The 27,263-nt window shown below is 47.2% G+C and overlaps 1 protein-coding gene across 1 annotated transcript; it reads right to left on the reverse strand.

Annotated features, from left to right (window-relative positions):
* Nucleotides 1-860: 860 nt before the first annotated feature.
* On the reverse strand, nt 861-22,307 carry Mcm5 (minichromosome maintenance complex component 5). The gene is made up of 16 exons (XM_006974952.4): nt 21,916-22,307; nt 21,644-21,770; nt 21,435-21,563; nt 15,907-16,079; nt 13,928-14,083; nt 12,255-12,421; nt 11,064-11,235; nt 9,840-9,951; nt 8,146-8,289; nt 7,783-7,848; nt 7,366-7,542; nt 5,955-6,067; nt 4,560-4,688; nt 3,484-3,626; nt 2,139-2,266; nt 861-1,335 (listed from the first exon to the last, which is right to left on the reverse strand). The coding sequence occupies exons 1-16, from the start codon at nt 22,080-22,082 to the stop codon at nt 1,234-1,236; spliced, it is 2,205 nt and encodes a 734-aa protein (XP_006975014.1). The 5' UTR covers nt 22,083-22,307; the 3' UTR covers nt 861-1,233.
* Nucleotides 22,308-27,263: the final 4,956 nt, after the last annotated feature.

Here is a 27,263-nt window from a genome sequence, read left to right on the forward strand (position 1 = left end):
TGTTTTCCACTCAACCAACCACTTCTGCAGGCCAACATGTCCATGCATTCTACTCAAGGCCTCAAGTATCCCTGATAAAATGCTCTCACCAAGCCCGCCTTCCAGACAAGCGCACTCGGTTCCAAGTTTGCAGATCAATCCTGACTCAGAACACAAGTCAGGAGCAAGCACATTTCCAGGAGGCATACAAAAGAGGCAAATACCTCAAGCAGCAGTGATTTCAGCACAGGACACACTATGAGAAGGCTTGTTTGCACTACCTGTTTTCTGCAGCTTCACTCCTACAGTGGCTTACTGTCAGCGACTCAAGTGTTTCTTCAGCACTGCTCAATTCATCTGATGATTCCCATTTATAAACACACTTTATATAACAGATCCTTTATTTCATTCACCTTTCCTTAATTTTGTGAATTCTAGATTTCTAAAAGCATAACAAAACTCTGTGGCATTTTGATAATTCAAGTGCTGAGGCATCTTCCTCTAACAATGCTTTCCCAGTGCTTCCTCCTATGCTGGGGTTGGGTCGGGTCCTCCCAGCTGTTACTGATAAATCCTGAAGTCTGGTTCCTTCCCAGGGATACACAGCATGGAGGGCTCAGAAACTCACCTAGCCAGCCCACTTTGCTATAAATAAAACCCTAAACATCACTGGAGGCTTTCTACACTGCAGCCTACTTAGGTTTTTCACTGAGTCACTCACTCACTGAGCTAAAGTCCAACCCTGTGAGGCAATGTTAAATTTGTTTGCAGATTAAGAAACTGAGGCACAGATAGGCTTAGTGAATGATTCAGTTCTCACATCAGGCGCTGCTGGAGAAAGCCGAGTCAACTGCCACACTTCACACAGAACCACAGTCACATTGACTCCACTGCTGTTAGCAGCCGAAGACTTAATTTATTTCCTCTGAACACATGAAGAAGCTTGGCAGTCAGGCAGTCCAGGAGCCAATGTATAGACCTGTCTACCTATACAGAGCCTGTTCCTGCTCCAGACCTATCTTACTGAGGAGGCAGGACAGAGACTAGGTACCTACAGCAAAGCCTTCAGACACCCAAACAGAGTATATAAGGCCAACAGACCAAGCACATTTCCAGGGGCTGCAGATGCACCGCAGAGCGCAGTCAGAGGCGGTGAGGCAGGACATCCTCCTCCTGATGGAGGTGGGCAGAAGTGCAAGAACAACGACTGAGCAGCAGCATTCAGGTCTGAGGGTTGGTGGGCGGGCGGCGGGCTCACTTGAGGCGGTAGAGCACCTTGCGCTGCATGCGGTGTTGGACCTCACCCCTGCGCAGCATGAGCTGCAGCACCTTCCGGATGGCGTGCTCTGGATACTTCTGTAAGAGGGAGTAGAAGAGATACAGGGGTAAATCATCAGGACCCAAGGGAGCCCATGAACCCCCTTGCTCATAGACAACTTTACAACAGAAAAAAAGCTTCTACCTTCATTCTCCCTTGACTTCAGAAGGGCCTATCCTTCGTAATGCCTCCTGTGTACCAGGCAAGTCCTACATCAACTTTACGTAACCAGTATTAGGAATTATCTCATTTTACAGAGGAAAAAACAGGTCATATAGCAATTAAGTGAGCTAGCACTTAAGTCCCCGAGACCCTAGAAACCAAACCTACTCCAGCCCCAGTCTAAGTAAATGCTGATCTTTTCACCTATAGGGCAGGTCCAGTACCAGCTACTGTGTAAATTATTTCCAGGAGCAAAATGGGAAGGAAGCCAAGAACCAGGGCTATTCTCATGATTTTAAAGGGTACAGGTTCTTCCTGGAATCCAAAAACAGTATCTCCTCTGCATGGGATCAGTAGCCCTCTGCCCAATGGGCTACAAGGCTCATTCATCTGGTTCTTGGCTCCCTACCCTTTAAGGAGCCAAGCAATAAGGGAAAGACTAAGAGATGGGGAAATTAGATAGTGGTTTCTCCAGACCCGGCTTCTACCTTTCCCACTTCATGGGATATATAAATAGTCAACCCCAACTGTAGCAGTTTCTAGGGAAGGAATGGTGACTCAAACACCCCCCACTCCAGCACCCCACTGTTGAGCACAGAATACAGACCAAGGGAACCAGCAGAACACCCTCTATATACTAGGCATGGCTTACAGGCCTCCCATGCTTAGGAAGGCTCACCTGCTTGGTGAAGTCCTGAAGGATACTGTGTTCAGACACCTGGGAGCCAATGGCAAAGCGGCGCTTGAGTTGCTTCTCAATGCGGCTCAACATCTCTTGGTCTTCCTGGGTAGTGAAGCCCTCCACCCCTGTGAGAGTGCAATAGAGTTGGGTATTAGAAACCCCAGTTCATCCATACTGGGCAGGCCAGAGAAATAAGAGCCTTTAAGTAGAGTGGCCTGAACCAGGCCTCAGAGAGAAAATTAAAGACAGAACAGTGCATCAGGTGACAGTGGGGGCCTCACCAGGGAAGTGAGAACCAAGAAATATGGTGAAGAGTGCTCTAGGCAGAGGGGAATGCAACAGACGCCATCAGCACCAGGTGGCAGAGAGAAAGCCACCATAATAATTGAGAGCCAGGTACCATGAGGCCCTATGGGCCACACACACTGAGGCAACAGGATTAGCCACAAAAAAGCTCTGACAGAAGCAGAGTTTTGTTTGATTGGGTTTATTTATTTTTGAGGAAAGGTCTCATTGTATAGCCCTGGATGGCCTCAAAACTCAAAGATCTTCCTGCCTCTGCACCATCACGTGCAGTGGAAGTTTTGAGTTACAGAGCAAGAAGGGAGGGAAGGCAGGGCCCACTGGGGTCCAAATCTGGGAGGTGCCATTCATGAGAAGTTCTGATCACTCCTTCTCCAACATACCTGGCCCAGGTGTCACCAATTCCCCCATTCCTTTCACCACCTATACCTACCTCCTCACTGTATCTCACCAAGAAAGGTAAGAAAGCCTATGGAATGGGTAGGACAGGAACAGCTTGCTTATAGCTCTGGCACCTAGACAGTGACTAGCAAATGCTAAGCCAGAATCCCTGCTGCATCGGGGTGGACCTAACTATGAAGAGGCCTGCATATCACCAGTCTCAGAAGACTGGCTGAAAGCAGGCAGCAGACATCAGGGCTCAGGGGCCAACAGGCCTGTGTCTGTGTTCCACTAAGACAGGTGACTGAGGCACCACGGAAGCTCTGTGTACGTCTCATCTCCACGATGGGAAGGACTGACAGCCTGGTGTCCCAAATGTGGCTGTAAGAAAAATGAGGCCACGGACTGGGAAACTTGACAACAATTCTGAGCTCAACATAGAAGGGAGACAGCCATTCTTCACTAGTGACAGGCCTACAATTACTTTTAATGAACTAGCTCAAGAAGTCTAGGGAGTAGATCCCATAATAGTGAAAATAGCCAAGGGAGAAGTAGGGACAAGGCTATTATCAAAACCATATCCAGGTAGCACCCTGCAGGCCACCAGCTAACTGAATCTCTACCCTACGGTCAAGACTACAGTCTAGCACTTACTCACCTGACAGATTGCCAGACAAAGCAGCATCCAATGTAGACACCTGGAATAACCTCAGAGCCTCCTCCACATCGGCCTCAGTGGCAAAAGGCTGCAGTTTCATCTTACTAAGGGCCTCGGCGATGCGCACAATAGCCTCCAACTGCCTGTTGGAACGAGAGAATACTCAAAGGCCTCAGTCCACTTTTCCTCCCCTGATCTTCCAGGAAGCAGCATGGTCAAGGTAGTTAGAACTTTAGGGGAGATTGCTGGATACTGCTATGCCCATTATCTATTACCCTATATTCTTAGAACTGGAACCCAATTTTTATTCCAGCACATGCTGCCTAGTAAAGGATATTTTCTGCCTCTTTGGTCAAGGTGTGTCTATGTGACCAAAACGTGGCCAATGAGATCTAAATCCATGCATCATATGACAATGTCAGAAGTGTCCTTTAAAAAGCATGTCCTTCTGCCTCTCTTGATATCCAAACATGGAAATGACAGCTGGAACTTCAGGAACCATATGGGACTGAAAGGTTGGCAATGATGGACATAATGGAACCCAGCCTGACAGCTCTGAAAAACCACTATAAACTACCTATTCCCCAAAGTTTCATAATGAAAATAAATTTCCAATGTAAGCTACTCTTTGGGTTTCATTATACACAGCCAAATCTACTTGTAACTAATCAATGCTAGAGGCAAGATTCAACTTAGGTAGACCCTAGCTCTTATTCAGTATTTTGTCTACAAATGCACTACCCTAGTGGGACAAATATAAAAAAAAGTTGAGACCTAGTGAAGATCAATTTCCTTGTAGTTACACAGTTGGCCAGAGGCTAGAACAGAGGCCCTGCTTACCTCCCAGGACAGGGTCCTCCCCTCACTTCAATCTGCCTCTCAGAGAGGGAAGCCAGGTAAACTATAGAAGTGAGGCCCACCCAGTCACCCCCAGACTCAAACAAAGACAGATAGATAATTAGGAGGCCAGAGCACACACTCCCAGAGGCCCCCTTGTCCACCCACCCTGGGCCTGGATTATGAGGGTGGCAGTGGCCAACTGGCCCTACTCTGTGAGATGAGGCCCACTTGCTCACCGCACAGTGATGGGGATGCTGGAACGGCGATCGCTGTCCCTCTCATGCTGGCGGGCCCCACTCCGCATGATGATATAGCGGTTCTTCAGCTTCTCTGCTGCCTCTGCCGACAGCCGAGGGCCACATCTTCTGCAGATTGCAGAGTGAACTCTAGTGAGACCATGAAGGAATCTCCCTGTCCCCAGGCCTCTGTTTGGCTTGCAGACATGAATGTCCCCACATCAGTTTCCTGCTGGCAAGCCATTTGAAAGACAGGGAAACTTGGCCTGGCTATGAGCAGGTGTCAAGAGATCTACATGGCATCTCTCTGAGAAAGCTGGTCAGGAGTCTGAGCAGATGTGCTGAAAACTCCTCTTCCTGCTGCTGATTACAGTCTAGCCACCAGGTATACATTCCTTCAGCACTGAGGCTTCACAGCAGCAGGAGGCCCACCAGGGAGCACACTTCTCAGCAGTCTCCAGCTCCTCCTCTCCACCTCCCTGATTTAAGATAAGAAAACTGAAGATGTCCCCCCAAGGCTTCCCAAAGCTCAAACACACAGGAACCACCAGGCTATGAGGCCCACTCTCTCTGGCAGAGGTGTATGAACTGGGAGCCCACTCAGCTGCTATGATCAACCAGTGCCCTGTCTTTAGGGCCTAGGCCTTTCAAAGACAACAAACACTGAGAATCTGAACGAGGTTAAGAGCATACAACCTTTGGGGTAGGTACACTGGTCTGTTCCCACTACTTCCTACATACGGCCTCAGACAAGATATCTAACCTTCCACCTCAGCTTTCTAGAACAGAGCTACAGGTCATTTATATACCAAAAAAAGAGAACCATGCTTAGGAAAGAAGAAATCATATGCATGGTTCTGATGACAGTTACAGCTGTAATCCTGAGCAGTGAGATGTAATCCTGAGTTCAGGGAGATGCCAAGAATTTAATCATCTTGAGCAGTCCTTATAAAACATCAACCAGGGGCTGGAGAGATGGCACAGAGGTTGAGCACTGGTTGCTCTTCCAGAGGTCCTGAGATCAATTCCCAACAACCACATGGTGGTTCACAACCATCTATGAGATCTGGTGCCCTTTTCTGGCCTGCAAGGATACATGCAGGCGGTACACTATATACATAATAAATAAATATTTAAAAAATAAAATAAAATATCAACCTTGGGAGACTTGAGGATCAGAAAGCTTGGGCAACCTGCCCATTGTTGTGGGCTCCACAACGATAACTTTGAAACAAATAACCTTACACTCATGGAGTGGGTCACAGTGGTAGATGAGAGCAGAACAAAGTTCAGAACATAGCTGCCAGGTAATCCTAGGTAAGGAGCAGAACAAGTCTGCGCCCCTCACCCACGAAGCCCATGATGTCACCCCACAGGGTCTTCTCCAGCACTCACGCTCGGCAGTAGGCAATGAACTTCTTCATTTTGGCTAGGTCGATCTCACCCTCCACAGCCTGTGTCTGTGTCAGTGCGCTCACATGCAGAGTGATCACATGTTTGGCCAGCATCTAAGGAGCAGAGGGAATCCTGGGTCAGCCCACAGGTTGAGCAGACAGGGCAGAAATAATGATGTGTTGAGTGCTTCTGCTCCAGTCCCTGTGGCCTGTCTACTGTGGGCAAGTACCTACTTAAGGATGGACATGGAGCTGGGCAATGGGTCTCTGAGTTTGATGCTAAGCCAGTCCACAGTGAATTCCAGGATAGCCAGGACTACACACAGAAATCCTGTCTTGGCAGTGGAACACTGGACATACCCAAGCCAATGGGAGTCCATCCTGGGACTTCTACTAGAACTACTGGAAAAGGCTTCCTCTTCCTTTAGGGACAGTTAAATCACCAGCTAATAAGCTGAGTACGTTTACTGATTCTACTGATACATTGGATTGAGCCAGGACCCCTTACACGCTAAGGACCCCTTACTCTGCCACTGAACAAAACCCCCCAGTTGTTTTTTTACTTTGCTTATTTTGAGATATGGGTCTAAGTTGCCCAAGCTGGACTTGAACTTGCAATTCTCCTGTATCTTAGCCTCCACTGAAAGTACAGGCCTGAACCCCTCAGCCTGGACACCCTTTACCATGTGTGGTGGTTTGAAAGAAAATGGCCCCCAAAGGGAGTGACACTATTAAGAAGTGTTGCACTGCAGAGGAAGGCTTTGAGTTCTCATATATGACCAAGGCACACTTAGGTGTCTCAGATCGCTCCCTGTTGCCTGTGAGTCAAGATGTAGAACCCTCAGCTCCTTCTCTAGCACTACACCTGCCTGAATGCTGCCTTGCTTCCCATCATGACCATGGACTAAACTTCTCAACTGTAAGCCCCCACAATTAAATGTCTTCCTTTATAAGAGTTGTTGTGGTCATGGTGTCTCTTCACAGCAACAGAAAACCTAAGACACCATCACAGAGTAACTGCCTGAGAATGAAACAGAAACAGACATAGTTGGGCCAACAATCCATTCCACTTGCACACTAAACCTATGGCCTTACTAAATTCCACTTGCACACTAAACCTATGACCTTACCAAATTCCATTAACTATTTTCTTTCAGCAATTTACTAACAGGGTAGGGAGTTAAAGCTCAGTGGTAACTTCTTGCTTAAAATCACACAGCATCTCCCTTGAGGCAGAAGTAGGTCACAGGACTCCAGGTTCCTCTCCAGTACTCTGCAAGCCACTAACAGTCATTTCATGTGCTTCCCATTCATAGCCTATCTGAGCACCAGCATTTCCCTGGCAAAATCTCTTGTTCAACCCCAGGACCATGAAACCACTGGAGCCATCATCAGCCCAGCCCAAGACATACCATGTCCCTCTCCTCATTGTGCTCATCCTTGACGATGAAAATCATGTCAAATCGGGACAAGATGGTAGGCATGAAGTCAATATTATCCTCCCCCTTTGTCTCATCCCATCGGCCAAACACTGAGTTGGCTGCAGCCAGAACAGAGCAGCGAGAGTTCAAGGTGGTAGTGATCCCAGCCTGAGACGGAAAGGGGAATATAGGGAAGAGATAATCAACAATCCTGGGACAGGACTCTCCTTCTTCATACATGATCATACACATACATACACCCATATGCATACACTACATGCATATGTGCATGCGTTTCCCAGGCCTGCTGCTGCTAGCACAGTCCTAGGCAAACAGAACTCTGTATATCCATCAGAGCAGCCTGAAGACCACCAGGCTGAATTGATGAAGGATGGAAGGGCTACTCACCTTGGCAATGGAGATAGTCTGCTGCTCCATGGCTTCATGGATTGCCACACGGTCATCTTCCCGCATCTACATTGGAAAGACATGTCTATCAGAACCCTTACCCAGACAGTGGAGAGTGGTAGGAGAATAACTAGGAACTGCTACCATTCCATAGTACAGACGTTAGGTCAGTCAGCCAATTGTAGACAATCACATGAGCTTGGCTTTCACTCTCTCCAATTTCCAGAGTATCTCAGAGAGGTAAAGCAACTTATCCTAAGTTACCCCAGAATAATGGGCACAAGAACACATACAAGTCTCTCAGAAGTAGTGTGTGCTAGCACACCTGAGGCCATACCTCAGTCCTGTAACTAGAAGACTCACCTTGTCAAACTCATCAATACAGACAACCCCACCATCGGCCAGAACCATGGCTCCACCTTCCATGATGAAGTTTCGGGATGAGGGGTCCCGTATCACTGAGGCAGTCAAGCCAGCAGCACTGCTACCTTTTCCAGATGTGTACACCTTGGTAAAGAGAGGAGAGGTGTTAGCACCTAGTGCTAGCCCCAAAGGTCAAGAGCCCACAGGGCTGACTTCTCCACATCACACTGTAAAGCTGGCTATATAGCACAGAACTCAAGGCCCAACTGAAGATTCTTTCTTCTGAAAGGAAAGAGGCCATCCTGGGCCTCAGCCTAGCTTATGAGTCTCTTTAGAAGGAAAATGCTTCACCTGAACTACAGCATAAGCATTTAGACCCAGAAAAGGAAGGACATATTTCAAGCTGGCCTCGAGGCTGGGAACTCCCGGCTCACAGGTTGCCTCTACCCTGAGTCCATCATCTGTGAAGACTTGTATGCTACATGCTACAGACCCCTTTAAATACAGGACCTATCCGAGATGCTTGTATTATAAGTGAGACATACTCAGATCAGACTGTAATAAAGAGAATGCCAAGTACTTGTTTATAGTAGGCCTGGGATGCAGTTTAGTGTAATAAAGTGCTTGCCTGGCATGCACAAGATTTTGGGTTCCATCTACACTGAAAAAAAACCTATTTGTAGTGGATATATGTTCTACCCTATGACCTTGAAGTACCAGCCCCTGGGGCGTGGCCTCGGGGCTACCCTTTGGACTAGAGAGGCACATACAAGCCTCTCTTCTCTCCCTCGTGGGCTTGGATGGTGCGGATTGACTCTGGCGGCAGAACAGAGTGGGACAGAACCTCAGCCTTCCAGGACCCTGTGTAGATTCTCCTATTCTGTTTGGTGAGTTTTCTTTCCTAATTAATTTCTTTTACCCTTTAAGCAGACTCCCATGGATTTCTTGTTATACCTATTTACATTGAACTGTAATTAGACAGATATACAAGTTATTTTCACCTATTCTTACTTCCTAAATATGACTACTACAAGATTTAAATGACAGAGCTCACATTTCAGGCCATAGTACTTCTATGGGATGGTGCCCTAAGTTTACCACACCTCCTCTCCATCTAAAACCACCACCTCCCACTTCAGACCACTGACCAGTCATCACATCAAGCCTTACCCTGATCCTCCCAGACCCAGGGCACCTGGGTCATTGGACACATTGGCTTGAACTTTGTTCTTAAGTTCCCCAGCAGTGGGATTTGAGCAAGACACTATTGCTCATTCCTACCTCTAATGCGTAACATGGGTGGCAGCACTCATGAGGAGACAGTTAAATAAGTAAAACCTTGGCAGGCACTTCAGGAAGCATCCGGCCCTTCTTTATACCAGCTATTATCATCAGCATTAACGTTCTCATTATTTAGCAAAGAGACAGGCTCAGGGGGTCTAGGCTACCTCTCTGAAGTCCACATGACTACTGCCAGGCTGAGAAACAAACTAGGCCTGACTCAGTCCAAAGCTCTTACCACCCACCCCTAACCTACACACCTGTTGCCCCTTTTCACACCCCCTCTGCCATCCTGACAACAGTCAAGATATTCATGAGGAAGAGGTCCTGGTTGAGCAAGATCTCATGGATGTCCAGCCTTCTTCCCTGCTGGGACATCCAAGCCAGGGAGAAAGTTGTCCCCAGCCACTTACCCCAATGGGAGAGCATTTCTCCACAAACTTCAGAAGCTGCGACTTGGCTGTGCCAGGGTCCCCCAACATCAGCAGGTTGATGTCACCCCGGCGAGTGAGTCCATCAGGGAGCCTAACCACAAGAGGCAGGTGGAAGACAAAGAGTAAGAAAGAATCTATTTGAGGGCTGTCCTTGAACTCACAATCTTCCCACCTCAGTCTTCCAGATTTTAGGATTACAGTTATACATCACCACCCCTGGCTTTGTGTGGGTTGGTCATCTAAGAGTCTCAGAACAGGTGGAAATGACAGTTTGGCCCAGAAACATGTTCACACCCAGTTCTGTCTTAGCCTGACACTGGAGGGCAAGGCTTATTTCCCAGGCAGAGAGATAAAGAAAATGGCACAGAGGGCTATGCACACTGCAGAGAATAGACCTACAGGGCAGGATCCAGCCCAACATGGTACCTGGAGCAAACCCTTCATTCTCTGTGCCTCAGTTTCCTCATCTATGAAATGGACATAACAGTAACATCCTTAGAGGCTGAGAGGACATGGCTTGGTTCAGGACACATTAAGCACTTACAAGAATGCTTTGAGGGCTGGAGAGATGGCTCAGCGGTTAAGAGCACTGGCTGCTCTTCCAGAGGTCGTGAGCTCAATTCCCAGCAATCACATGATGGCTCACAACCATCTATAATGAGATCTGTTGTTCTCTTCTGGCCTGCAGGCATATCTGCAGGCAGAACACTATATACATAATAAATACATACAAAAGGTGTATTAAACAATATCCACTAGTACACTCTCATTGCTGCTACTGTCTGCAGCTCTATTATTTTAGAGTTTTAAAAGGACACAGGAAACCTGGATCTTAGAATCTGGGAGACTGAGTCAGGTGGATCATGAGATTCAAGGGCAGCCTGACTATGAGAAAAAAACATTTTAAAAAATTGTTTGAAAAAAGAAAAAACAAAAAAAAGGATATATGACACCTTCTAAGTGTCAGATGTTTCACATGTCTTATTCATACACAGAAACTTTGTTTCAATGTAGTATCTCTCACTCAAAGCCACACAGTCTAGAGCAGAGATCAAATCCTTGGTCCTAGCCCAATGTTTTCCCACTGTGGCCTCATGCCAGCAGGCTAGGGAACCTGGGAGACATGAAAGAGCACCAGGTCCTCAACACAGATGTTCTCCTGCAGCAGCCCTGTCATCAATACCCTCCTCCCAGGCCCCTCACCTCTTCCGGGATCCCCCAAAGAGCAGGCAGGCTATAGCCTTCTTCATATCCATGCCCCCAAATATGGAGGGCGAAATGCTCTTGGAGATGAGCTCATAGATGTTGGGGAGGGCAGCCAGGCGACGAAATTCCTCCTCTTCCTGTGGGCTGACAGACCCAGCAAAGCTGCGGCCTAGAAAGGCAGACAGGTGCATAGTGAGCAAAAGGCATCTCCTCCAGCCTACTGCTGGGCCTAGCCCTAGATCAGGAACCTCCTCACCACCTCAACACACTCACACAGGGCCCTCAGCACCAGGAGGGCAGTCTCACTCTGGAAAGTTGGGGCACAGAACTATCCCCGTCTTCTAAATCTCAAGGGTCCAGTGAGGAAGAGAAGGTTCTAAACAATCAGAAGGCCAGATCATGAGTGGGCAGTGGTGGTACCCATCTTTAATCCTAGCACTAGGTTTCCTAGTCTACAGTGTGAGTTCCAGGACAGTCAGGGATACATAGAGAAAACATCTCAGAACTCCATCACTCTAGCCCAGGTGGCTCCCACTGCCCCAGGGTGTAAACATGAGCTCTCCACTCCATGTGAGAGTAGAGGCTATTTACTTGGCCCCTGCCATTTCAATCCAACTCCTACTGGAGACCCAGTTACTTCAACTCCCACAAGGCCTGAGTTCCCACCAGCTCTCCTCTTGCTTAAAAGGCCCTTCTCCACAACACCTCCATCCTTCAAAGCCAGTGCTGACACACCTGATAAGAGGAAGCCTTCTGACAACGCTCTAGCTCCTTTTCAGTACCTCAATGGACTCAAGCAGTTCAGTGTCAGATACTGTCCCTTAGGGGCTCTTTCTTCAACTACATCCTGACTGTTCAACCCTCGTTCACTTCTTTCCTCTCTAGCTACGGAGATGCAGCACAGCACACACATCACATTTACTGCATTGAGTCATGCAACTCAAAGATGCACTTAGGCAACAACCCTAAAGCAGGAGCCACAACTATACCAACACATATGTGGACATTTTGGTTAATGGGTTTTTTTGTTTGTTGTTGTTTTTGTTTGTTTTGTTTACTATAAAAATAAACACCCTGGGATTAGGAATATAGCTCAGTGGTAGAATATTTGCCTGGTATGTACCAGGCTCTGGGTTTCAGCCCTACCACGAAAAAGAAAAGTACATCCTAATGGTTTGAGCAACTCACCAGAGCCATCTGTGTCCACCTGGATGCCCAGGACCCGGATATAGGAACTCCGGATGCCCACACCCACCCTGTCCCGGCCCTTGCTAGAGTTCAATCCAAACTTCTTGATGGAATAGATGCCCATGATGGTGACTCTGTTCCCAGGAACAACCTTGTCACACAGGTACCTGAGAAAAGTGCAGGAAAGGATAAAGAAAAGCAAGTGAAATCCAGGGGTGACAGTGTGGTCAGCTTAGCATTTCCACCCCAGGCATCACTATCAAGTTGGCTCAATCCTCACAGGCCTAGAGGAAGGGACTTTCCCCACTCTGCTACCCACCCACATCTGTCTGGATGGTGAATACAGTGTTTATGATGCTGCTGGGCTGACTCTCACTGAACTCAGGCCACATGTTGTGCCAGTGGAGCCCAGCCTTTAGAAGCCCTAGCTCCATTTTATCTGTGGCTAGGCTTACTTGGTGTCTCATTTTTGCCTCCTTAGGGGACAGTCTCTCCTCACACCCTCCCCGGCTCCTTGCAAGAGCCACTTTCCATTTCTTCCTCTGACACACTCCCCGAACTCAACCAAGTCAATCTGCCTCTAAATTTTTAGTCACCTCTTTTAAAAACAAGATGGTAAGTGATTACTAGTCTCCACATTTCCCGAGAACCAGTGTGGCTTAAAGGACCAGAGAGTAGCTCTGTGAACTCAAGAGAAGTCACTATGCCTCTCTGAGCTTGAAGAGATGATACTTAATCTGACTTATCTCAACTGTTGGGAATCAAGCAAGGTAAGAAAAACAAAGGTGTGGACAGTGGTGGCTCTTGCCTTTAATCCCAGCACTTGGGACGCAGAGGCAGAGATCCACCTGGATCTCTGTGGGTTCAAGGCCAGCCTGGTCTACTGACAGGTTCCAGTACAGCCAGGGCTACACACAGAGATATCCTGTGTGTGTGTGTGGGGGGGGGGGGTTCCTATACACTATCAAATCACAGCTTCACAGGACTATTCCTACCACCCATACTGTCTGTCCTATTAACCTCCTACATATTCCACACCTTGATTCTCAATCCCTTTGATACTCAGAGAATACTCTAGTAAATACAGTTAAGGAATTGTGTTAAACTCGTGACATTCATTTCAGGCAGTATGAGATAGTCCAGACCCCCATTTTACTGATTTAAAAAAAAAAAAAAAAAAAAAAATTGAGGCTTAAGGTGTACCTTTCCCAAGATTCTGAGTCTGCACATTCTTGCCAGCAATAAAACTGTCAACTGTGGGTCCATTGCTCCCCAGAAAGCTTTATATCTGCACTCGACCTCAGGTGTATGAGCCCAGGATAAGCACTCAGGGACCTGTAAACCTTACCCCGGGTCATTTTATAACTACTCAACAAAACCCACAGGCAGATTCTTAACAGGAAGCCTGGGTAGGACAGCAGGCTGAGCAAGAGCTAGCACTGCTGCTGGTTATCCTGCTGTGTACTGAAAGGACCCAACCTCGGTTCCTCTCACAAAGTCATTTGACCTCACTCAGTTACAGTTCCCATGTAAAATATGGGTAGACATGCCTTGTGGATTTTGGGAGACAAGAGATGACAAAGTCAATGAGAAGCATCAGACACAAAAGCTCCACCCTGCACTCTGCTCCAGATGATCTCTACGCTGCACCTGAGTGGCCCCCGCCAACTTACCTGTCACAGTAAAGCTGCATGTGCCTGGGCATCTCACCATGAGGCACTGCATCAGGCAGCTCCTGCAGTTTCAGGGTCTGGAAGTCCACACACTTGCACTTGTCAGGCATGATGAAGTATGGGTCCAATGGGCACTTTGGGCGCCCAGCCTGATCCCTGGGCAGGGGAAGAAGTAGTCACCAGAGCTACCCTGAGAACCCAAAGGCAGGGCTCCTCTATTCAAAGAAATCAGCTTTGGGATGCAGCAGCAATATAAGGCAGAGCCGGGATAAGTTTGGGAAAAGGCCTGGAAGGACAGTTTCCATGATGGCAGGATGCTATATCCAAAGTCAGAATTTCAGGAGTCTTGGCTTCTCCATGGCACACTGAGGTGGCAGTCACACTCATAGTTCCCTCATGAGGTCTCAGTGTCCCCACATGTGAAAGAGGAGCTATATCATCAAATCCCTTACTAAACCCCATCCACAGTCCAGGATCTTTTCCAGTGAGAAAAGATCACCTCTAGACCATTCTGAGGGTGCAGACTCTGAGGCCTATACAATAAGTCTACTCAACAAATATAGGTGAGGAGACACAGCAGTGAACCAAAAGTCCCTGGTCTGTGAAGCTAAGTCCCCATCAGGATTGAAAACTATCTGCATAGTATAATGGCATGCAATACAAATAAACAGGTCAGAGTGTGAGCAGTCATGTATGTACCAAATGCAAGCACAGGATCAGGAAGGCACTTTCGGTGAGAGGACATGTAAGGAGCCTGAAGAAGAGACAGGAACAATGTGGCAGCCTGAGGGAAGACCATTAGGCAGAGAAGACAGAGAAACTAGATGCAAGGCAGCCTATGGAAGGGCTAAGCTCCCCTGCTCCTGGATAGGAAAACAGACTGAGGAGCAGTGAAGGTGGGACATGGGGAGAGGGAGAAGCTACTCTGTGGCTGCAGGTGAGGAGAGGCAACAGCCTAGGACAAGGCCAGTATGCCTCAAGCAACGTGGAAGCTGAGAAGAAACCAGAAGAGAAAGCCAAAAGCAGCCAGGATGCAAGTAGGGTTCATTAAATAGTAGTCAGCAAACATCTACTATTAAGAATCATACAGGCCGGGCAGTGATGGCACACGCCTTTAATCCCAGCACTCGGGAGGCAGAGCCAGGCGGATTTCTGTGAGTTCAAGGCCAGCCTGATCTACAGAGCAAGATCCCAGGCAGGCACCAAAGCTACAGAGAAACCCTGTCTCGAGAAAAAAAAAAAAATCATACAGTATTTTAAGTTCTGCTAACTGAAATGAAAGGCCATGCATTCTACCACTGTAGTGAAACAATACGCTAAGCTGTATTATTGTAAGTTGTACAGCCATTTCTCAGGCAGTACAGTGGGTACACTGGGTCTAGTTTGCTTTAGAAGATTCCATATGGGCGGGAGGAAGTAGCACATGCCACCCAACACTCAGGAAGCAGATGCAGGCAGATTTCTGAGTTCAAGGTCAGCTGCAGAATAACAAAGGCTACACAGAGGAACCCCCTCCCCTCAAGATTCCATATAGGCTCAATCCTCTGGACTCCCCAACCTTGGGTCTCCCACATAGGCTGTGTGGACATCAAGGTGGGGCAACCACATGAAAGAACACTGTGCCGAGGTCGAGAGGTGGCTCAGTGGTTAAGAGGACTGACTGCTCTTCCAGAGGACCTGGGTTCAATTCCTAGCACCCACATGGCAGCTCACACCTGTCTGTAACTACAGTTCCAGGGGACCTGACACCCATATCAAAACACCAATAAAATAAAATACATAAAATAAAAACAAATTTAAAAAAAAGAGCACCATGCCTGGTTCATAGCTCCTGTCTGACCAAGGATATAGTGCTACCCAGCCCTTCACAGAAGTCCTGTAAGAAGCAGCTACAGGCAGCACCTGCCAGGGCTGTCTGCTTTTTAACCTGAAGTGATTCAGGTCAAGTTCCCCAGAGCCCCTTCTGGTTATACACTCACATATTGCACTTCCTGGGAAGGGAATAGCCCTCTAGACCTGGGCGCATAGCAATATTGGTGAGAGTGTTGTGGCAGCTGCGGCACTGAATGGAGATACGGGTAGCTTTGGCACGAACTGCAGAGGCCGAGATGATGATGCCAGGGATCTTCACCAGATGTGACATCATGTCTGACTGTAACAGAGACACAGGAAGGCTTGATGATTAAAGAGAACCAGTGCTGAGGAATGACATGGACAAGTCCGGGAGGAGGTGACACAGCCATGGCTCATAGTTTAGCTCAGACTTTGCAGGGCACCCACCTAATGTCAGGAGCCTGGGGCACAGGCCCTCACTTCCAGGGGCCTGCAGAACAATGGCAGGAGGCTGGGGAGACAAAACCACAAGACCGAGCCCCAGCTGACAGGAACTTCCTGTGCTGTGCCACAGGGGACAAACACGGACAGAGCCCCAGGTTCCAGTTCAGATTCTGTCAGCAGAACCTATGGACCTTGTCAGCCGAGAGTGCCCATCTTAATGACTGCACCTCACTGAGTACTGAGTTCACATCTTTTTTTTTTTTTTTGGTTTTTCGAGACAGGGTTTCTCTGTGTAGCTTTGCGCCTTTCCTAGAACTCACTTGGTAGCCCAGGCTGGCCTCGAACTCACAAAGATCCGCCTGCCTCTGCCTCCCGAGTGCTGGGATTAAAGGCGTGCGCCACCACCGCCCAGCCTGAGTTCACATCTTAATGACTGCACCTCACTGAGTACTAACACTGAATTCCCATCTTAATGACTGCACCTCATTGAGTACTAACACCAATTTTTTTTTTCAAGCCAGGATTTCCCTGTGTCGTTTTGGAGCCTGTCCTGGAACTCGCTCTGTAGAACAGGCTGACCTCGAACTCATAAATAGTGTGATGTTACTATGGTCATGTTACCAAACTTAGGGTCACACATATATACCAAGTTGTCAGGTTTAGCTACCCCTCCTAAAATAGACAATTAAAATAGCGAAATTAATAGTAAAAAACAGAAAAGGGAGATTTACTCAATAACACCACACTGGAAAAAGGAACAAAGAGGTAAGAGTGGAACCCCACCTTCCTGAAATGAGATCAGTTTAAATAGAGAGCCAGGGTTATGCCCATGTAAGCAGTCTTGACCAAGATGTGTGGTCCCACCCACCACTGGCCCACCACTGTTCCTATAATGTAAGCCTCTTTCCCGGAGAGGAGAGTTTGCAATGCTGGTCCAAGCTTTTCTTTTCCCAGTATGAGATTCCTGAGCAAATTCCAATTTCCTGGGTCCATTGTTTTAAAATAGTCCAATAGGTAAACTGTCTGTTAGAATATATTCGTGTTGGGCCTTCTAGTCATGCCTTAAAAAATGATTTCTTGAGCTGGGCATGGTGGCACACACCTTTGATACCATCAGGTAGGAGACAGAGGCAGGTAGGTCTCTGAATTCAAAGCCAGACTGGTCTACATAGTGAGTTCCAAGACAGCCAGAGCTACACAGTGAGACCCTGTCTCAAAAAAAAAAAAAAAAAAAAACCAAAAACAACAATAACAAAAATCCTTATCTTTCAGGGATATATATTGCTAACAGTTTCAGATGAAATGACATTATGATCAGACCTGTTTTAAGAGCTCCACGGCCCTTCGGAGGCAGAGGCAGGTGGATCTCTGTGAGTTTGAGCCCAGCCTGGTTTACAGAGTGAGTTCCAGGACAGCCAGAGCTACACAAAGAAACCCTGTCTTGAAAAACAACAAAAAAAAAAGAACTCCACAGCCTTCTAGAGACAGAAAGCTTGGCCTGTTACTAGTCATTAAGCTGGATGACAAATACCAAGGGACTCTCATCCTATTCTCTTTAGATTTAAATTGTAGATCTTTACACTCTGCAGTGAGACACTATCCCACCTTCTGTGCTTTCTGTGGCAGCCTCACCAGAGTCTACAGGACTAGGACAGTCTCCCCACCGTTTCTCCACGTCAGGGCAGCTGGGGTTAGATAAGAGAATGGACACACGCACAAAACTGGGGCTCTTAACCTATGAAGAGGCTACGGGAATGCCAGTGATAGGATGTAGCACATCACCCATGAACATTTCTGCTCAGTATGTCAAACTAGAAGGCAACTAGACCTTTGAACCAACATCCAGGTTCAAAATAATACAGATGTGCTTCAATACAGCCAAGCAGGCCACAGGATAAATCTACAAGGTCACATGTCCTTCTACAGAACAACCAGCCCAACTTCTTCCACAAGCTACTGACTGAGAAGGAATTCCATTCACAAGTGCAAGGAAGGTTGTTCTGGAATAAGAGACTTAAGATCCATAGCGGCTTAATACAATATTTGGTCCTTCCTGAAACACAAGCTATGAAATTGAATCTAGGACTACACATTCAATAATGTCATGGACTCCTGGTTTATTTTACTAAGCATGTAAGGAACCCTTTTAAAAGTTCCACACTGGGGGCGAGTGCTAACAAGATGACTCAACAGGTGAAGGCACTTGCCACCAAGCCTGACTTCCTGAGATCAATCCCCAGGACCCTCATGAAGAAGAGAACAGATTGCCTCATGTTATCCTTTGACCACAACATTGCAACACACAAAAATAAACAAATATAATAAAAATTGCATATTTAAGTATATGTGGATAAAATGCCATGTGTAATTTTTGGTTGCTGGAGAGATGGCTCAGCTGTTAAGAGCACTCACTGGCTGCTTTTCCAGAGGACGCAGGTTCAATTCCCAGCACCCACATGGCAGCTCACAACTGTCTGTAACTCCAGTTCCAGGGGATCCAACACCCTCCCACAGATATACATGCAGACAAAACATCAATGCACATAAAATAAAAAAGCATGTTGCTTAGTTTTCAACCATATTAGGATATTCCAGAGGATATTCAAATAGCATTTTCTTTGCTAACTTCTCATTTAATCATCCTGTGATTATCAACATATTCTGTGACATACTAGTCTTTTAAAATGTACTGAAACTTGACTTAAAAAAAATTCATTTTTTTCTTTAAGTTTATTTTGGGTTATTTGTTTTACAATATAAGACCTTACTATACAGCCCAGAATGGCAGAAAATATGTAATCCTGCCTTTGGCCTATCAAACGCTAGAATTAAAGGCATACACAATATTCAGCTTAAAATTCTTCAGAAATTGCCAGGTGGTGGTGGTGCACGCCTTTAATCCCAGCACTTGGGAGGCAGAGCCAGGCGGATCTCTGTGAGTTCAAGGCCAGCCTGGGCTACCAAGTGAGTTCCAGGAAAGGTGCAAAGCTACACAGAGAAACCCTGTCTCGAAAAACCAAAAAAAAAAAAAAGAAAGAAAGAAAAAGAAAAAGAAAATCTTCAGAAATAAACAGGAAAAAGCAGGAAACAAGACAAAATATTAATACTCAATCTTAGTAACAGTATATGGAGCTCATTATACTTTTCTCTATGCACTTCTGCATGTGGTAAGTCTTTCACAATGGGCGAGTGGACTCAGCAGTTAATTAAGAGTATTGGCTGTCCTTCCAGTGGTCCCAAGTTTGGTTTCCAGCACCCATATGGTAACTCACAACTATCCATAATTCCAGTTCCAGAGGAACTTCTGACCTCCATGGGCAACACACATAATTTTACACAGTTCACACAGGCAAAAAACTCACACATATAAAGTAAATAAATCTAAAACAATTAACAAGCAAAGTTCCTTTCTCCATCTTTCCATTCCAAGCTTTTCTGGAACAAAGGGACTAGATTCATACTGGGCCCTCCTTCCAAAACTGTTCGAAGGAGAAACACAGGAGAGGGTGGCCACCTCTAGAGCCACAAAGTCCTACCCAGACATTAGAACCCTTAAACAATCCATACACAAATTTTTTGAAAAATTACAGGGGTGCAGGTATCCCAGCCCTAATACCACAGAGGAAAAGAAGCCCCAGGTCTCAGCCATCCCTAACAGGGTAATCTCTCTAGAGCACTGGTTCTCCACCTTTGCAATGCTACAACCCTTTAATACAGTTTCTCATGTTTTGGTGACAACCCCCCCCCCAACCACAAAATTATCTCCGTTGCTACTTCATAACCTTAATTTTGCTACTGTTAGGAGTTGTAATGTGAATATCTGACATACAGGGTATCTGATGTGTGACCTCCAAAGGGGTTGCAACCCACGGGTTGAGAACTGCTGCTCTATAGTATTCGCAGTACTTCCCCAGAGTGGGAGAGGTGTGTGGCCTTGTCCCTGGAAGAGGGACAAGCTTGTCTTTCCTGTGAAACAGCAACCCCCTACTCAAATGCAATGCCACCATCACACAGGCAGAACCTAAGATGCAGTTCAGTTCTAGACCGTGAGACTCAAGAAATCAACACCAGAGACTGCATAGAGGACTTAGAGCTGTTTGCAGAAGATACGCTGTCCTGCTAACCAAGAACAACTTGACAGGGACTCCAAAGGACAGAGCTCTACAGTTTCAAGCAAAATGAAGTTAAGTACAGCCTTTTGGGTATAGTGCACAATGGTAGGTGACAGCAAGTGACTGGTGACAGCTGGACGTCACCACACTACTCTCAAAGCACTGCCACACGCACTGTTCTTTTGATTCTCAACAATCCTAAGACAGAACAGCAATGACTCTCATGTCCTCCTTCCATTTCTGCCTACATTATCAATCCTCTTCTACATAGCAGCTAAGGATCTTTTGAACTCAGGCATCGGGGTCTAGGGCTGGTGTTCAAGAGTGCTCTGGCTGACACAGAAGGCCCAGGGTTTAATCCCCAGCCTCATAAAAAGAAAACAGAACCAGGGCCAGTGAGATATCTCAGCAAGTAAAGGCAATTGCTTGCCTCCAAACCTAAGTACCTGAGTTCAATTCCAGGAACTCACATATGTGGAAGAGATGTGGACTCCCAAGTTATCCTGTGCTCTCCACACACATGTACATGCCCATCTCTTCTTTTACCAACATTCAAGCTCAGGGGCTCCAGCTGCACTGCTTTCTTTCCATTCCTCCAAACAGGCTGCCACTGTCACCCCAGTGCCTCTGTACCTGTCCCTTGAGCCTGGTGGAATGTCCTTCCAGGTTTTGACCTGGCTGGCTACACATTATTCAGCTTCAGCTCCAACATTACTTCCTCAAAAGTATTCTTTATCAACTCTCCACCCCTCTCAGCAATGGCCAGCCAGTGTCCCCCATTTCTTTGGTCTTTTTTTTTTTTTTTTTTTTTTTTTGAGACAGGGTCTCACTATGCAGACCAGGCTGGCCTCAGAGATCTGCCTGTCTCTGCCTCCCAGTTACAGATGGTGTTTACTGGTTTTTCAGTCACCCCAATGGATAGGAAGTCACTGCTGTTTCTCCAAGATCCAACTCTGCCTTCCTTTAGGACATCGATCTACTGAGGTAATTTTACAGGCTTACTTAAGTCAAGTGTCTTGCTCAGGGTCACACATCTGGTGCCCCAGGCTACCTGTCTCAGAAGCCTTCTGCACCACACAGCGGCCATGCCACCCTGATTTGCCACTCAACGGACTCACCTTCAGAATCCGAATGCTAGATGGGCTGGCATCTGACTTAAGCATGACTTGGATGTCCTGCAGCAGCTCCTCACCTGCAGGCCGCGGCCGGGTCACCTCGTCAGCCACCTCCTTGGCAGCTTCCTCAAGCTGAAGAAGAGGAAAGGCATAAGCTGCTGGCGATGGGAGAGGGCCAGGCTTCAGGAGACTCTGACACGGGTGCTACTCACCAGCTGCAGGTGCTCGGCCGGCTGTTTGTACAGGTGGTCGGCCAGTTCCTCGTCAAAGCTGGCCAGGTCCTCCATCTCCACCTCGACCCAGTATTCCCCCAGGTTGTAATGCCGCTTGAGTTCATCCCTGCCGCGGTCAGGGGGCCGTGAGAACGGGCAGTCGGCACGCACCCGGCCTCGGCCCTCACTCGGCATCGCCGCCCCCGCCCCCGCCTCACTGGACGCCTCCACCCTCCGGCCCCGCGGAGGGCTGCCCAGCCACGGCGTCCCACCTGTACTTGAAGGTGAAGCCCGTGCGGTCGGTGCCCACGCGGTACTGCCGTAAGAACTCCTTGAAGCGCCTCTGCAGCTGCGACTTGCGGGCCTGGCCCTCGTCGGCACCCGGGTCGCCCCCGAAGCTGTCGCTGTAGAAGATGCCGGGGTCGTCGAAGCCCGACATGACTGCACCGGGGTGCGGACAGCGCTGGGTGGCGGCTCGTCTCCCTGGCCTCCCGGACCGTGCTCGGCGCCCTCACCGCCCGCGCACAGCGCCCCGCGCCCTCCCAGACGCGGCCGGCTTTCGCGGGAAAAACCGGCCTGGGCGTTCGTCCGCCGCGGCGTCTGCACTCCCATTGGCTGGCCCGGCCGCGCGGCCCGCTATTGGGCCGCTCTGCGCCCGGCGAGTCCCGCCCCCCGGACGGGTTCCCAAAACGATTGGCTGTGATTCTTGGTGACGTCACGCGCCACCTCCTTCCGGCCTCCATTTTGTGAGCGGGATGTTTTGGCGCGAAAATTCTGAGGAAGAAGGAAGCTGCCGCTGCGGCCCGAGCCGAGCCGTGCAAAGATGGCGGAGCGTCACGGGGGCTTTGTGCTCGCTTCTTAAGTCTTCTAGGTCTTGCGAGGAAGCTGAACCTGGTAGCGCAGGTCTGTCAGCCCCGATACAAGAGGATCGCAAGTTCAAGGCCAGCCTGGGCGACTTAGGGAGCCCTTGTCTCAAGTGAAAAGATGGGGATGGGGAGATGGCTCAATGATGAGCCCCGCTTGCTGTTCTTGCAGAGGACCCAGTCTCGGTTCCCAGCACCCAAGTCAGGGCTCACAACTGCCTGTAACTCCAGCTCCAGGGCCCCAGCGTCCTCTCTGGCCTCTGGGAACATGTACATGATATTTGTATGTATGTATTTCTTTTTTAAGTTTAAAAAAAAATGAACTGTAGCAATGGCTCGGCGGTGTAAAGAGCGTGCTGCTCTCGCAGAGGACCAGGGTTCTGTTCCCAGCACCCATATCGGGCATCTCACAGGCCTGTAACTCCAGTTCCAGGAGATGAGATGTTCTCTGCAGGCACGAGCGCTTACTAACTGGGTACGCGTAAGGCTCCCACAGGTGTACACAGACACACATAAATAAAGGGTAGACTTTCTTAACCCCACTCCATGCCACTGAGTGTGGTGATTTGTTCTAGCACTCAGGAGACTGAACGAAACTGCCTTAAAAGGAGAAAGAGGTGCTGGGGAGATGGCTCAGCAGTTGTTCTTCCAGAGTACCTGGGTTCAATTCCCAGCACTCACATGGCAGCTCACAGCTGTTTATATCTACAGTTCCAGTTCCTTCACACAGACAAAACACCAATGCACATAAAATTAAGTAAATTTTTAAAAAGCTAAATATGTAGATACTGTATGAGAAAAAGCACCCCTTTTAGAGCTACTGGGAGAAAGTAGTATGCCTGAGAGGTGTCCTCTTGTCCCAGCCCAGCAGGAGGTGCCAGAGTGCTGTCCTAGGCAGCTCTTGGTACAGGTCAGTTTCTGACACCTAACCTGCCCTACAGCCAGATGGTACCAAACCTGAGATGCCAAAGGTGTTTCCTTTCATCCAGATCCAGGTGAATGATGATGTTAGAAAGTTTTTAACTCTTTGGCAATGCTTAAAGCATTTGAAATTCACGCCCAAATTCCAAATGGAAATTTGGCACAGCAACACTAGCTGTATAATTTCTCCTTGGTTGAGTTCTACTGTCCACATGAACAGGTGGAAACCTGTTCCGTGCACAGCCACTCAAATGTGTATTTGCAGAGAATAAAGTATGGGCATTTTTGCAGTTTATAAAAAAAAAAAATCAAGTGAATCTAAGACTTGGCTTTCTCAACATTTCGTGGTCATCCCTGTGTGCCAAGAGATTTAGCATATTCTATTTTAAGTACTTTATTCTCTTTTTGACCAAAATCTAAGCTCTGAGTCTGTTCTCAACAGTTATCACCAACTGCAGAAATGTAATTCCACATGGTTGGCTGGGGCCTCCCTCGGGTGCAGATGGAATACTTGACATGCTGCACAGAAAAGAAATTTAGGAAGAGTCAGAGTGATGCAGAGTCAGCAAGTTCAGTACTGGAGAGAAGGCTCAGCAATTAGGAGCACTGGCTGCTCTTGCAGATAATCTGGGTTCAATTCCCAACATATATGGTGGCTTACAACCATTTGTAACTCTAACTCCAGGGGATCTGATGCCCTCTTCTGACTTCTACAAGCACCAGACATACATGTAGTGAACATATGTAGATGCAGGCAAAACATTCATACACATAAATATAAATATGCTGCAGGCCACGGGGATATATCATAAGAACTCAGCTGGTTATGGCAAAGTCACTACCTGGAGGAATCAAGGATTTCCTCCAGAGGAAGCCAAATTCCAAGGAGTTTCTGGTGTTATTTGGCTTGTTATATATCAGCTGTATTCTGTTATGAAAATCATGTGTGCCTTCATAGTTTTCCCAGTTGATTTTTTCCTAAGAAGGGCTAACAGTGTGGACTGATCACTCTTTGGACATACACATTCCAGGTATTTGGAGAACAGCTTCAGGAAAGGCTTTCTCCTGAATCAGATATCTCCCTTGGCCACTTTCAAGGACTATCATTAATAACAGTCCACATGCAAGTCTCCTGATTTAAGGTAAATTCCACAAGGAGACATCACCTAGGTCAGGTGGACGTTAAGTAATAGCTTTACACAATTTAGCTTGGACCCTCCTTTTTTACAGCCTTACTAACTTTATAGACTGCTAACTCCTTACCTAACCACTATCTAGGAATATTTAGATAACCTTCTGGGCTAACGGCTATGCTCAGCTGGAACCCCAGTTCAAGCCTCCCTGTAATTATCATCATTGGCAGCATCCAGCCAGGACCATCCCCAGATGGAGGAAAGGACCTTATCAGAGATACCTCTGTAATCTCTAAGAACAGACTTAAGCATCCAGGCTACCTGTTTGAGAAGGCCTGGTGGATGTGCTAATTAAGCCTAACTTCCTCCTTTCCCAAATCTTACCTCTAGTTCCAGATCTCCCTATAACTATCGCCAGAGGCATCTAGCTGTACACAGGTTGCCTAGCGACCAAGCACACTTTCCCCCACCCTGCAGAAAAAAACAGCAGATAGCTTGAACAGATAGGAGCCACAGGAAAAAAGAAGGCAGTTTTATTTTCTCCCATTGACATAGTCACTTACAGATTTTTAACATTTTCTACCCTCTTCTTAGATATTACCTGAGTTTAGTCTTTAGTTAATTCATTTCCCCATTGGTCACTTCCCTTTGGGGTTGCAAATGATAATTAATGGTTATTACCCCTCTATGTGATTCTTATCAGCCCTCCGTTTGACCCTGGAAGCCTGGCTTTGCACTGCCAAGGGATTACTGCTTGTAAGTGTATATATACCGGGACTCCCAGGGCACGAGAGGATGGAGAAGAGAAAAGAGAATGGAAGAATTAGATGAGTAAGAATTTGAGAGGAACAAACTGAGATGGGGAAGAACTAGATTGGAGGGCTAGAAGAGAGTACTAGAGGAACGAGATGGAAGATGAAGAAGAGCCAGCTGGGTAAGAACAAGATGAAAAGGACCTAGCTGAGGCAGAATTAAGATAAGAGAATTAAGATAAAACTTAGAGGGAGCAGTAGATAGATATAGAGAGAAATCAGGCAAGAAAGGAGCTAGACACGAGAACAGAACTGAAGCTGTGTATAGAGGATGCTATCCCAGAGGAATTAAAGCAATAAAGAGCTCGGTGTGCTGAGATTCTCTTTCCCAAAAATAGTCCTCGCCGTTAGTAGTTCTCTCTCCTGAGCCCCTGGGATATATAATATTAAGGCTGGTCCCTCTAATATTATACAAGATAAATATATCTTTTAAAATGAATAAATTGCCAGGTGGTGCACACACCTTTAATTCCAGCACTTGGGAGGCAGAGGCAGGCTGATCTCTGTGAATTCCAGAGATCACTGGTCTACAGAGTGAGTTCCAGTACAGCCAGTACTACAGAGAAACAAAAATAAAAATAATATAAAGAAATAAATCTTAAAAGAAAAGAAAAAATAAATGGACAGATGCACTTAAGGAGAGCCAAATGAGGGCATAAGTGCTTCAGATTAGTTAGACAGGCAACTTGGGGCCTTTGGAGTTGAGCTGCTCTAGTCACCTGTAGAGTGAACCTACACTCACTAACGTGGGAGGAGAGAAGAATGTGTTGGTCTACTCATTTCCTTATCAAAAGATTTTCTTTTTTGTTTGTTTTGCTTTTTTGTTTTTCAAGACTCTTGGAACTAGCTATGTAGACCAGGCTGGCCTCCAGCTCACAGAGGTCTACCTGTCTCTGCCTCCTGCGTGCTGGAATTAAAGGAGTGCACCACCATCACCCAACTGTTTGTTTTAATTTTAAGATATTTGTTTTATTTTATCTATATTACAGTGTTTTGCCTGCATGATTTTTTGTGCATCAGGAGGTGTGAGAGCCCCTGTGGTAAAATATTGTTTTAAGGTGTGTTACTTTTGTTTATGCTTTGGAACATTTGTTTAATGATGCAAAGATGTGTTACATTTGTTTGATTAAATAAAATTAACCTTTGGTCAGGAGGCTGAGTCAGCAACGAGCTGACAGAAAGAGGTAGGGAGGAGCCAGGTGGAGAAGCTGAGCAAGGAGAGAAGGCTATTTGCTCTTCAGCCTCCCTGAGGAGCAGAATGCCACCTCAGCCTTTAAACCTTGAGTTCTTTAGAGGGACAGAGATTTAAATGAGTTCCCTTCTAGCTTCGAAAGAGTCAGTGCCCGAGGGGACAGAATCCCCCAGGCTGCAGGTGTTGTAGCCCATCTCCCTGCTGGTAGCAGTGGAGTTGCAGTTGCTGATTAGGACAGCCATTGCTTAAAAGGCAGCCACAGTTTTCAAGAAAGACAACAAACCCCTGTAATGGATGGTTTGGGAGCCACAGTGTGGGTACTAGGAACTGAGCCAAAAACTCTCCAGCACCCTATGTTGAAACCCTTGACCAGTTGGCAAGAGACGGGAGCCAGATCCAGACAGGTGAGGGTGGCTGGGCTGCTTTCTTGCCTGTCCCTGCTTTGTGTCTATCTATAAAGACTTGAATAACCATTAATATTTGAAATGGCTCAAAGCCGTATCTCTAGCCAGAGAAAACTGAAGGTGACAAAATCATGGTCACTGTTTGCTTCATCCAGCCCCTGAGGATAGGACCTGTTGCCTAGTCTCTGTAAGAAGATAGAATTCTAACTTTGATAATTGCCTGCTGGCAGATATAGCTGGTCTCAAGACGTCTAACCTTTGTGATTCTCACTTCCTTAACTCCGTTCAGTATCTT

Source organism: Peromyscus maniculatus, chromosome 5 (assembly GCF_049852395.1).
Source record: "Peromyscus maniculatus bairdii isolate BWxNUB_F1_BW_parent chromosome 5, HU_Pman_BW_mat_3.1, whole genome shotgun sequence".
In the NCBI taxonomy this organism is placed as follows: domain Eukaryota; kingdom Metazoa; phylum Chordata; class Mammalia; order Rodentia; family Cricetidae; genus Peromyscus; species Peromyscus maniculatus.